This window comes from Rhagoletis zephyria, unplaced genomic scaffold, assembly GCF_001687245.7.
Source record: "Rhagoletis zephyria isolate East Lansing unplaced genomic scaffold, Rhagoletis_zephyria_1.1 Rzeph_scaffold_00171, whole genome shotgun sequence".
In the NCBI taxonomy this organism is placed as follows: Eukaryota; Metazoa; Arthropoda; class Insecta; order Diptera; family Tephritidae; genus Rhagoletis; species Rhagoletis zephyria.
The window spans coordinates 393,272-406,995 of record NW_016157255.1 but is presented as its reverse complement, the minus strand read 5'-3'; the positions used below and the strand labels follow the sequence as shown (position 1 = coordinate 406,995).

At 33.4% G+C, this 13,724-nt stretch overlaps 1 protein-coding gene across 12 annotated transcripts in view; it reads right to left on the bottom strand.

Moving 5' to 3' along the window:
- Positions 1-7,273: 7,273 nt before the first annotated feature.
- The window catches only part of LOC108356299 (uncharacterized), a 143,852-nt gene continuing 137,401 nt past the window's right edge, over positions 7,274-13,724 (bottom strand). For 5 of the 12 annotated variants that reach the window (XM_017607470.1, XM_017607474.1, XM_017607481.1 and 2 more), the window contains one exon: positions 7,279-7,580. In XM_017607470.1, coding sequence (XP_017462959.1) covers positions 7,449-7,580 — 132 coding nt within the window. In that variant the 3' untranslated portion in view covers positions 7,279-7,448. Of the gene's footprint in view, positions 7,581-13,724 lie in introns of all 12 variants that reach the window. The other 7 variants (XM_017607439.1, XM_017607444.1, XM_017607432.1 and 4 more) reach the window with 4 other exon arrangements.

The following is a 13,724-nucleotide window of genomic DNA, read 5'->3' as shown; positions in this document are numbered from 1 at the left end:
TTATTACTGTATATACTGTGCTGAGCGCTCTGTGACCACACGCGTGTTTCACCCATATACGAACAGCGGTAGCGGAACAATGATTTCCACGCACACAGTCCATTCATTGAATCGTTTTTATGCAATGGTCGGCATACTAGCGCATTCAAACGATTCAACAAGTGGGACTGTGTGCATTGCTTACAGTGGCTACCAGTGTTGCCAGAACTTTCCGGGCCAACCGGCTAGATTGGCAAAAAAAACCGGCTAAACTGTTTCAACTAAATTTCACATGTTTTATTTAAATAAATCATAAGTAGAAAGACTAGTTCTTGGGGAGAAGTTGCAAATTCAAGCTCGAAAAAATTTTGGCGGCAAAAATTTGCAATTAGAAAAAACATATGAATGTGGCACATGGTTGCATTTTTTGTCAACAATAATTTGAATAAACAGGTTCGTCAAATTTAAAAATTTACAAACTTGAGCGATTTTTAATAAAAAATTTAAGTAAAGGCTTGTTTACTTAATTAGTTTAGTTAATTCCACTGATTTGAAACGTACTCGTAACGCAATCTCAACCAGAGTTGATATAGGAAACGCGACAGTGCGCGCTTTCACTCCGCAGGACCCGGGTTCAAACCCTGGTCAAAGCAACATCGCAAAAATATAGAAAAAAGGTTTTTTCTTAACAGCGGTCGTCCGTCGGCAGGCAATGGCAAACCTCCGATGTATTTCTACCTTTTTGAGTACTCCTCGGGGGTAAAAACTGATCAGGGTTGACAATGAGAAGGATCATGAATTTTGTTGATTCAGAGTTGTATACAAAATTATTCTGGTATGAAAGGTTATATGATATTATTCTTCATTACGCATGAATATCAGCATTCATTAAAGATGAATATTATACTTAACCTACATTTTGTTCTTAAATAACACATAATTGTGTATATTTTATCCTCGTAATGTACTTTTTCTAATCGCGAGGCGAAATTCCCCACAGTAAGTGTTGCCGTGCGCGCAAAACGAACACGCTGCACACAACCCAAAAGTATTCCTCGGGGACCAAATGGTGAAAAACTGCGAAAAGGTTTATTACTGTATATACTGTGGCGCTCAGTAAGCTATGGCATGTCGATCACTGCGCTAGGTAGAGAAAGAAAAGTGTGTGCTATGATATGCCCAGACTAGAGATGGGTAGTGGGGGCAGTGTTGCCAGAATTTTTGTATAGCGCATCCCCATATCGAGCCACAGTTATCCCCAAAAAATCCCCATTTTTCTTCTAAATCCCCATTTAAATCCCCTTAAGTAAGAAATGAAAAAATATGTATGTATTCTCATTTCTGTTACTTCGTTTTAATTACAGTTTTGAATACTTTTTTATTACAACAGTTGTATATGTGTACTTATATATGAGATCATTTGGTTATTTACGTATAGCGGTTTCTTATTTTTTATGGTTTTTGGAGACTATTTTACAACATACCTTCGGCCCAAGGTTCCTATTCCCATTGCTGTCTGTAAGTTCGCCATTTTTTTTTGCTACTTTGTAAAATTCTTTTTACACTAAGGAAATCAGAAATATATGTATGCAGAGCATTCGGTAAATGCCAATCACAGCGATCCCTTTACAATTTGGTGTAATGAAATGAGAGAAAATTGTGTGTTCAGCGAAAGCCATTAAAACAGGCATTTTCCACGAATAATATTTCGACGAAGAAAATCTTTGTTTGAGAAATGTTTAAGGGCAGGCAGTAAAATATATGTATTTTAATTCCAATATGAATATTTTAAACCAAACAGAAATCCCATCAAATCCCCACATCCCCAAACGAAAAAATATATCCCCAAATGGTTTCAGAAATCCCCAAAATGGGGCGAAATCCCCACATCTGGCAACTCTGAGTGGGGGCTTGATATTCGATTTTTTCCGAATTTCGAACATTGCCCATCCATTCGACTATTCGATTCGAAATTTGGTGGTGCAAATTCGATTTAATTCGAATTTTCCAAAAATTTTTTGAAGTGAAACTTCTTAATCGAGTTCGGAGATGTTTGCGTTAAATATTTAACTCCATGCTATAAAATCTGTATCGTTCGTTCGATTTTCAAAAAGGAGGTAGGTGTCAAATGAAAGGGGTTGCCCTGTAGATGTGTAATATGGTTTAGCTTTGTGCCATATGAATGTATGTAAGAAAATCAAAATCAAATTATTTAATAAGTTAAATAAATTTTGAATATACTTTATTTTTGAATTGCATTTAAGAGGGGTGCCACCTGTTTGAAAAGTCTAATTCAGTTAAAGAAGTGTTATGCTTAAAATACTATGCAACAATTACAATATTTTTGAGGTGCTTCAAGAGAGTGGTCACCTGTTTAAAAAGTTAAACTCAAATTACACTGTAGGACAGCCCAAACCAGCCCGGACTTTGTTAACATTTTCTGAAAGTATACCCATCCAGTAGTACAACACTAGGTGGATTTGCCAAAGTTAGCTCGTATTTTTATTTCATGGCCTACTAAAGTTTTCATGTCTCGGCCGAAGAAGTTTTCAAAAAAATAGTTAAAATAAATGTCTGAGCAAAATTAAAGGTTAAGACATATATAATAAAATGNTTGGAGACTATTTTACAACATACCTTCGGCCCAAGGTTCCTATTCCCATTGCTGTCTGTAAGTTCGCCATTTTTTTTTGCTACTTTGTAAAATTCTTTTTACACTAAGGAAATCAGAAATATATGTATGCAGAGCATTCGGTAAATGCCAATCACAGCGATCCCTTTACAATTTGGTGTAATGAAATGAGAGAAAATTGTGTGTTCAGCGAAAGCCATTAAAACAGGCATTTTCCACGAATAATATTTCGACGAAGAAAATCTTTGTTTGAGAAATGTTTAAGGGCAGGCAGTAAAATATATGTATTTTAATTCCAATATGAATATTTTAAACCAAACAGAAATCCCATCAAATCCCCACATCCCCAAACGAAAAAATATATCCCCAAATGGTTTCAGAAATCCCCAAAATGGGGCGAAATCCCCACATCTGGCAACTCTGAGTGGGGGCTTGATATTCGATTTTTTCCGAATTTCGAACATTGCCCATCCATTCGACTATTCGATTCGAAATTTGGTGGTGCAAATTCGATTTAATTCGAATTTTCCAAAAATTTTTTGAAGTGAAACTTCTTAATCGAGTTCGGAGATGTTTGCGTTAAATATTTAACTCCATGCTATAAAATCTGTATCGTTCGTTCGATTTTCAAAAAGGAGGTAGGTGTCAAATGAAAGGGGTTGCCCTGTAGATGTGTAATATGGTTTAGCTTTGTGCCATATGAATGTATGTAAGAAAATCAAAATCAAATTATTTAATAAGTTAAATAAATTTTGAATATACTTTATTTTTGAATTGCATTTAAGAGGGGTGCCACCTGTTTGAAAAGTCTAATTCAGTTAAAGAAGTGTTATGCTTAAAATACTATGCAACAATTACAATATTTTTGAGGTGCTTCAAGAGAGTGGTCACCTGTTTAAAAAGTTAAACTCAAATTACACTGTAGGACAGCCCAAACCAGCCCGGACTTTGTTAACATTTTCTGAAAGTATACCCATCCAGTAGTACAACACTAGGTGGATTTGCCAAAGTTAGCTCGTATTTTTATTTCATGGCCTACTAAAGTTTTCATGTCTCGGCCGAAGAAGTTTTCAAAAAAATAGTTAAAATAAATGTCTGAGCAAAATTAAAGGTTAAGACATATATAATAAAATGTCATGGGAAATATTTTCGTAGAACATTTTAACCTATTAGCTCCCGCCTAAAAGGGTAATTTTGATAAATTCCGCAAAAAGCTAATTTGGAAGGTCGTTAGAGGACTGGTGTACTCTAGAAAATTATTCTCCGGAAAATTTTACTAGGGGTCTTCTCAGGCAAAAGCTTCGTGCTACCAACGTAAAGGCCTCTACAAATTTAAAATAAAGAATCAACAAAAAAAGTACTTGTTAAATTTTTTTTTTAAATTTAAGAATAACAGTTCCTTTTTGGCACAGATTTTTCGTCTCGATGCATCAGATCGAAAAACATATATTTTTTACTTGCATCCCTAAGACAAATGGAGTGCCGCACACAGTGATGGCAAATTTTGTCAGAAACAAGAAAGTTGAAGAGTTGATTTTTTTTGGAAATAAATATGAAATTCGATTTTTTCTAGAAAAATTCGATTTTATCCGAATTTTAGCAACACAAAGTTCGATTTCAAAAATTCGCCATTTTGGAGCTAAAATTCGATTAAGAGTCGAATATCGAAGCTTCGAATATCGAATTTTCCCATCCCTAGCCCAGACTTGTTTGTCTCCGTTTTAGTTTTGCCATCGCCGCGAGTTGTTTCGGTGTGCGCATGGTTATTTAAAAATATAAAGTTTGATGCCAACCGGGGTTTCTCAGTGGATATATAATTCATGTGAATTATAATTTGAAAGTATCTATTTAGCCAAGGAAAAAGCAAAGCAGTATACTTAAACCAGCACTTCCAGCAGATATTGACCTGGGTTTTCGCACGACTATTCCTGTTTCATCGTTTCTTTTTAGGAAATTCTTACCACCATATACATATGCATTATTTACACTAGTAACTATTTATGTAAATATGTATCTATTTTTTATGCTTAATATATGCAAATAAGAGAAGAAAGTAATCCCAACAACCATCGAGTAAATTTTTATTTGTGTCAAACTGAAACTTGTTTTCCAATAATAAACGGTTAGCTGATTCACGTCTACAGCAAGTTCACAAAATTTATTAAAAACTTGTATCAACCCAAGTATTGTTTATATTTGCTCAACAATGATTTTATTCTACTAACAATATTGTCCACTCAAGGTAGCCATTTTGTAATTATTAACAAATATACATTTGTCCCAACTAGAAGTCTCAAGTAAATTGCAGACTTTCGTGAACTAGATATTTATTTCGCCATATCCAACTATGCCACTTATTCACTATAACCAAATCTTGGTAATTATAACTAAACCTTTTTCTGAGTGTGGGGGAGAATGTTGCCGATAAAACAAACTGCGTACAGTAGCCGCTAAATACAGCCTTGCGTAATCATCATCTTCTTGTCATCCTTTCAAACATCCATGCGCGCTTATTTCCTTTATTCTTCATATTATTCCTTTTGCTTCTATCCTCGCCTGCGTGCACATGGTAATTTAACTGGGTAAGTCAACTTAAAGTTAGAAAAACTGATTAAACTTACAAAGGAACTAAGGTAAAAACGTAAATTGAATTTGAATGTAATAAATAAAAATGTTAATTGAATTTGTAGACATTTTAGATTTTTAAAGGTCGATAGAACACTTAATCCCTCACTTTAATGTTCACTGCATTGTGGGCGCTTTTCGCTCTTTACGTACTTTAAAAATATTAAATAAAACGAGCTCTTAGAACTTGGTGGAGTTTTATTTTCAGCAGTCATCGTAATCGGAACTATGCTGAAAATTTGAAGCCTCTAGATTGTCGGGAAGTTAGTTTAAAACTGAATGGAAAGTTCCGCGGTATGAGCAAGTTAAATAAAAGCTTGTAATAAGATTGTATTCTTTATCTGAAATTGAGTGGAGTTTGTTGCTCTTTATCAAGAAAATATGCCAGTTCAGTTTTTATTACGTTTTTTACATATTGCATACAAAGTGCATTACAATCTTATATTAAATATTTTTTAAAGTAACATTTATAATATTTACCCAAATGATAAATTGAATATACATACATATCTGTGTTCGTATGTAAGAGTAGCTTATGTCGAAAGACTGGCTTTAGTATAATGCGGCATTCGCAGCACACGATTGCGAATAGCTCACTGGCGCCGAGCCGTTGAAAAACTTTTGGCAAATAAACGTACATAAATAGTTCTGATACTAGCAAGTCAATAGCTCACTGGCGCCGAGCCGTTGAAAAACTTTTGGCAAATAAACGTACATAAATAGTTCTGATACTAGCAAGTCAATATTCTCATTAAGTCTCATCAAAAAATTTCTTGTCGTTTAAAGAATGAAGGGAAAGCCGCATTATACTAAAGCCAGCTTGCCAACATAAGCTACTATTCCATACGAACACAGATTTTAATAAAGAAATAAAGAGCACACTTTCAGGTAAACACATGTACTTACAAGTTTTCAAAACTAATGCTGGGTTTCTACAAGGCATTAAATGGCGAAAATGGCAAATGACGAAAGTCGGGCATTAACAAATAATCATGTCATTACATTAAAAAAAGAATCATTAAGTTCATTTCCACATAGCATTTTTTAAATGGCATACATTTTTTGTTATTTCAATTCCTAGTGGAAATTCGGCATAAATATATTAATTGAAAGGAACATTTAAATTGACATTAAATTGAAATTAGCAAGAAACCGCGGAATTGTTTTAAGCGTGCTTTGACAAATGATTAGCGATGCTCTATTTGAAGATCAGTGGCTTATTCGAACTTTTAGCAAGTGGTCATAAATTAAATAGAAAAAAATTAAAAACTATTGCATGAAGTGAAAGTGTGATAACAACCTAACCAAAGCATTGTGAAATGGACCATGTGAAAAAGCATTGGACCAAACGAAAAAGAATGGACCAAATTTGGTCCATTTGGACCAAAACGGCAACCGTGATTAGAATATATGCTTGGGTAGTTCTTGAACTAAATTAATTAAAGAACTAGATCATCTTAATGAACTAGTTCACTAGTTCGATCTTTTCATTGAACTAAATTTGTCAGTGCTACTATTTCTCATTTTGGATTGCGATCATGATTCAATAATAGAAAGGTTTTGTAATAAAACAGTCTTCTCGCTTCCACCCATAAAATCGGCTCCTTTCCTTGTGCAGAATGTTGCCTACTCTGCAGTTTCTAATGATATTAGTAGTAAAACCAAAAATTCTTCATACTAAATATTCGTGAGCATCACCTTCGTTTGCGCAATTTTCTAGAAAAAGTGTAGAATAGCGACCGTTTAGCTATAAAATAACCAAAAATACCGATTGATAAAACTTACGTTGATTTGAACGATACCAAATTTATTCGGCGCAGGTAATAAATAAAGAAGATATAAGAGGTTTAATTGCGGTATTTATTTGTATTTTTTATTATCACTAAATTGTTGAAACCCAAAAGTAGATAATGACAAAATATGTAATATCGAATTAAAGGTAATAACTTGTACATTCTAAATAATATTAATTTCTTTACCATTAATTATGCAGTTTTTTTCAAAAAAGGTTATTTCATGAAAAAATAACATTTGTTCGTTTTTTAGTGGTTTTGGTTTAAGAATACAAAAAGCTATAAATTACGTGCATCAGCTGAAATACAAATCAATTATCTTGGTGGTGACGTCATTAATTCTTTAATCGGTTATATAGTTCATAAGATATTAATATTTAAAAAATCTAAAAACTGAAATTTAACCATCTAGAACGTGTTCATTTTTCACATGCGCCAAATAATTTTGGCATGGTTGAAATGAGCATAAAAAGTTCTATTGATCTGCATTTTTCGTTTTTGCATTGCTGAACGGTCGGTATTCTAGATTTCTTCCAGCAAATGACGAATAACTGAAATCAAAAATGCATATTTTATGTATTGGTTAGTATTTCCATTATAACACCAAATATATTGCAAATTCGCATAGAATTAATAATACACCTTTACTTCTAATTGTATACTTTGCGTACTTTTTGTAGTACCTTTCTACTACCGTTTTCGCAAAAGGCGATCACATTCTTCCACTTTCTCCTACTTCCAATATACAAATCTAGATAAAGGAGTGTCAAATTTTAGCTGTCACAAATTACACAACATTGTATTATTAAATCATGGATTGCGATCCAAATATTCTTGGTACGAACGTATGACGCAAAAAGCCATCTTTACAGATACGTTTTAAAACGATTTAGCATTGTTGCTGCTTCACTTCCTTGCAAACGATTTTTTTCGGGTGCAGGAAAAATATTAAACTGGCGTAGAACGCTTTTAAAATCAAAAAGCTGTCTAATTTAATGTTTTTGCTATATGGAAGTGTTTACATATCGTACATAAATACATACTTGCACTGAGGGGAAAAAATAGCAAAATAAAATTAAAAACGTATTAAATCAAATGAAAACGTATTCAGAAGTAGTGTATATCTATGTGATCAGATTTCTGTGGGCAAAAATCGGGACGCTTCTAAAGCATCGAAGCAAAGCATACAATTTTGTTTTTAGAATAAAAAGGCATAGTTACCTTTAATACAGTTTAAAACAAAACAAAGAGAAACAAATTTGAAGAATTATCGCAAAAATGTATACATAGAATATAGGGCTGGGAACTTCATCCGGATTTTTCAAGGCATAGTTACCTTTAATACAGTTTAAAACAAAACAAAGAGAAACAAATTTGAAGAATTATCGCAAAAATGTATACATAGAATATAGGGCTGGGAACTTCATCCGGATTTTTCAAGGCATAGTTACCTTTAATACAGTTTAAAACAAAACAAAGAGAAACAAATTTGAAGAATTATCGCAAAAATTTATACATAGAATATAGGGCTGGGAACTTCATCCGGATTTTTCAACTATCCGGATAAAGCGAATATTCCAATATCCGGATACCGAAATGAGAAATCCGGTTACTCTGGAAGCTAATCTGGAAGGCTATACGAATATCCGGATTTTTCGTTATCAAAACGATATTTCCATTTCCCAATACCAGGCGCTCATAAATGTGTAGTAACAAGTTTTCTATTTCTACGCACAAAATTGTTTGTATAAATTTTTAAATTTCCAACATTCTACTTTGGAATTTCAAAGGCTTCTACAAACGAATTAAAAAGTTCAAGAAACAAATTTATGCGTATAGAAAACTTGCTACTTCATATGCATGAGCGCCTGGTATTTGGAAATTAAAGTATCGATTCGTACGAATATTAACCGGATATTCATACTATACAGAATTTATTCATGTCAACGGATAGTCCGCATGGATATTCGAATATGCGGGTAGTCCCAGCCCTATAAGAATATATTGCTCGTTTAATAGATGTAATTCAAAATTTAGGTTTTAGGAGATTTCGTCACACAATTAATAACCTCACTGAAAATAAAATTTCGTAAAAGTGCTACGAAAATCATTCGTAGTGTTGGTTTTTGTACAATCTACGAAACTTTTGTTCATAATACGAACACATTTTTCACAACGAAACAAGATTTTACGAACCATACGTAAACATAACGAAAGGACTTTCGTAAGGCATTTTTTCAGTACAATTTACGAAAACTTACGTTTATTTTACGAAACACATTCGTAAAGCACTGAACAAATCTCTGTACGTAATATTTACGTATGGTTTTAAATTTACGAAATCTACAATTCTGTATTCGTACAATTTAGTTAATACTTTCGTATAAAGTACTAATGCAGAAACATGTTTTTTAAATTCGTACAACATACGAATATTTTCGTACAATATTTATACTCAATTACCGGCAGTTTAATATTTCATCATATTTTTTGTATCGCGTGTCATTGCAGAATTAATTGTTGGCTGCTGGGAAACGTATAATATAATTTTAAACGTTTTAAAAAGGGATTTGCTGGATAAAAAAACAATATAAAATTAAATATTAAAGCTGTGGATGTACTATGCTTTTAAGCATACAATGTTTTTAACATCGCCTACGCTGCGCCTTGCGCTGCAATGTGGGACTTGATAAATAGGCAATTTCATCAGTTACCTATCAACGAAATTATTTAGTAAATAGTACGAAATTCTTTAGTAAATAGTACGAATACATTCGTAAAATGTACTAAAAATCGTATGCCTCATATTTTCGTAGTATGTACAAAAACGGTTTTGTACAATCAACGAAAACTTTCGTGGCTCAAATTGACGAAAAATTTCGTAAGATTTACGCAATTTTTTGTTATATTTACGCAGATTTTATTTTCCGTGCTCGATAAGGAGAATAAGTTCAACGTAACCGATGACTAAACTTCCCAAAAATGGGGAATGTGTCTTTCCATATATCTGTTGGTATAGCAACTGTATGAATTGATCAGCCTTTGACTGCGTTTTCCCACAAAATTAAAATTTTTTAATAATTCTGTATACTATTAAACGTGCGATATGTATGTAGCTTATATTTTCATATCCATGAATTTTTGTAATAAAAAGTTTTATTTCTTATAATATCACTAAACTCAAGTTTACATCGTTTCAATAAAAGACAACGGCAAACTCAACAAATAATTATAAAAACCCTAAAGAAAACTAAAACAAGCAGGATAGAAACATATCCAAAGATCATAGAAAATAAGGATGTTTATTAATGTCAAGGTATGTTTACGGCTCCCTTAATTATTTGTTCTTAGAGATAACGAAACTGCTGTCACGTCCAAAAAATGGTTTTTAGGCTAGAGCAAACGGATACTTCTATTAAATTAATAAATAAAATACTGAAAGTCGGGATTTAAGCAGTACAAATATGAAAAATCGGGACACTTATACGTCCCCACTTTAAAAAATTATTCAGCGGGACAACTTCAAAATCGGTACTATCCCGCCAAATTCTGTACGACTGGTCAACGTATGTATAACGCGTGAAGTGAATAATTAAGATAAAAACAAAAATAAAATTATAGTTCAAAAAACTAAACCCTCCCTATTATAATTGCCATTCGTACTGTCATCAGGTATGTAACTTGAGAATAGAAATCGCTGCATCTTTTAGGCGCATCAATATTACATAGTTACATCCCGAGCTAATAAAAGGAAGGTAATAAAATTAATTTGCATGTTTGCCTGCAGCGGAATTCGAACGCTGACCCTCTCTGGATATCAACAAATTGTGTAAGCATCTTTCCGCACTCAGCTACAGCCAGTGTTGCCAGGTCTTTGGCATGAGAAAACGTCCCTCTTGGTCTGAGAAAACGTCATTTCCTACCCAAAAACGTCTTTTTCAAATGAATGTACAAAAAATTGTTCTTACAAAACTATACAAAGGTACATATGTACGTAAGGTATATTAATATGTCATTTTTACAGCGCACATTTAAAATTCTTTATAAACTGGTTTGAGATCGTTAATATAAAAATCATTTTATAAATGCACTTGTGATCAGCTGATTAAGTCATCAATATTTTGATCGATTTTGGCTGTTTCTCTTTTGTTTATTTAATGTTTATTTATTTTTCCATAAAAGCCAAGCTCATTATATAACAAACAGAATATAAATCCACATTTCTAACTTTGTGCAAAAATTATAAAAAAGTCTCAGCTAGATTTTTAATATTTTTTTTTTGTTCTTGTAGACATTTGGTTAGCGCTCGGTTGTCGTTAATGCTTAATTACGTTCTGCTAAGGAGCATAGCAATACTTCAGCCTTTTGTGAGTTCATGACATTTTAAATGAAGTCTTAAAAAAGTCATATATTTTTCTGTTTTATGCTGCACAGCTTTTTTGATGCTTTTGCGAGCGTGCATGTTGCAATAGATCGGCTATTCCTGATTTGTCTTTTAATGTGAAATTGCAATCATTACAACAAGCCTCGTAACAAGGGTACGAAAATAAACTATATTGTACGTTACTATTTCGTTTCGTTTATTACTTTAACAGTTCGGTACAATACGAAACAAAACGGCTGAGTTCACTTTGGCGATAGTACACTACAGTAGTTTAGTAGTTACAGACGAAACAACAAACGAAATGAATCGTGCAGAGAAAAATATATGTATGTATGTACACATATGCAATAACTAAACACAAAACGAATGGCTGCAATGAATAAAAAAAATAAAAATGTTTTTTAATTGAATTGGATATGAAAATTTACAGAAAAAATTATTTTTCACGTAATTGAAACGTTTGCATACATATAAAACGTACCCTATGGTGCAATTGTCACAAACGAAAAGCAAACGTTTCTCGTTGGGGAAAATGACAGTGAATCTTACAATTTGTTTCTGACTATGTACAAAACTGTATAAAACCACAAATGATATGATGATCGATGAGCAAATGGGAATTGTTTTGTACAGTTTATTTTCGTATTCTGCTCGTAACCTCAAGAGTTTACACAACCAGCCTTTGAACACGGGATCCTTAGTCCAAGAATCCAAAAAAATGCGCGTACGCTTGGTTTGCATCATATTTAAGTCATATGTGTCCAAAAAATAAATATCTTTTGAAGCAGCTGAAGCAAAATACAAAGATTATAATGACTTATTAAGAAAATAATTCAAAATCAGTTCTATTACAAGATTTAGTAACAAAGAAAAATTACTGGGAAGTTAAAAAACGTAATTTTTTACACTAAAAAGGTCCAAACGTCAACAGGATACAAAAAACGTCCAAATGACGTTAAAAATGTCAACCTGGCAACGCTAGTACAGCCAGACATGTAAATGTGCTTTCAAATGTTGAGTTTGAATCAAAACCACAGCACGCGATTACTGCATTTGTACAAATAAACATGTACTATGTATGTGTGTATGCGTCAACATAATTCTCTCTCTCTCTACTTTAACTCTGAAGTTCTGAACACATTGAAAACGACGAGCTACCGACCACAGCTTCCAATTTGTCATCTTTATCATCTAAGCGCTTTGTCGATGGCGACATGATTTCTTTGAACGCGGCAGCGACATCATGAATTTGTATGAGTTTGATATAAAAGAAGAGGAAGAACCTTATCTGTCGCCAGAAAAATAGAAATAGATCTAATCTGGCCACAACCACAGCCGTCGCGTCGGCCGGTCGTCGCCAAAATAATTATCTACATCAGAGTACGTGTTAAAATAATTTGACAGCTGTGGTTTGTAGCTCGTCGTTTTCATTGTGTTCGGGCTATGAGCATGATGATTACAGTTGCTTTGTTCCACACGCTTTCCGGGCTGTTTCGGTAATTAGAGCGTAAAAATAAGTTACTCTCTCACAAGTGTCAAAAATGTGTCAACCCGTGCCAAAATTTCCCAGAGCGCGAGGAACGCAAACACGCTTTTCGTGTCTGGATTAAAAAAATCATTTCTAAACAATTATTTTATGTATATTTATCTTATATAGCTAATAAAGTGAGCAAATACCTACATTTCTGAACCTTTAGTGCTATTTTTATACCCGAGGGCACTTGTGCACAAGGGTATGTTAATTTTGTTCACATAACGGTTGTTTGTAACAGCCAAAACGAATCGAGATAGATATAGACAAATGTATACATAAATGCTCAGAATGAATAGAGAAGTCGATTAAGCCATGTCTGTCTGTCCGTCCGTCTGTCCGTCTGTCCGTCCGTCCGTGTACACGATAACTCGAGCAAAAAATGAGATATCTCAACGAAATTTGGTATGTAGGTTTCCATTTATCCAAGGTCAAGGTAGGTTGGTATTGAAAATGGGCGAAATCGGACTGTAACCACGCCCACTTCCCATATAACGGTAATTTCCAGAAATACGAAAACTGCGATATTTTAGTAACTACTGAAGATAATTCACTCAAAATTGATATTTACAATAACTTTTAGACGAAAAATAAGAATATTATAAATTTTTGGAAAATGGGCGTAGCCACGCCCACTTATGGTTACATGTGTATATCTTGGTAACCGCTGCACCAATTTCTTCCAAACTTGGCACAGTTGTTGGCTTTGATACAGCAAACTAAATGGCTGAAACTTTTTAAAATCGGACAATAACCACGCCCACATCCCATATAACGGTA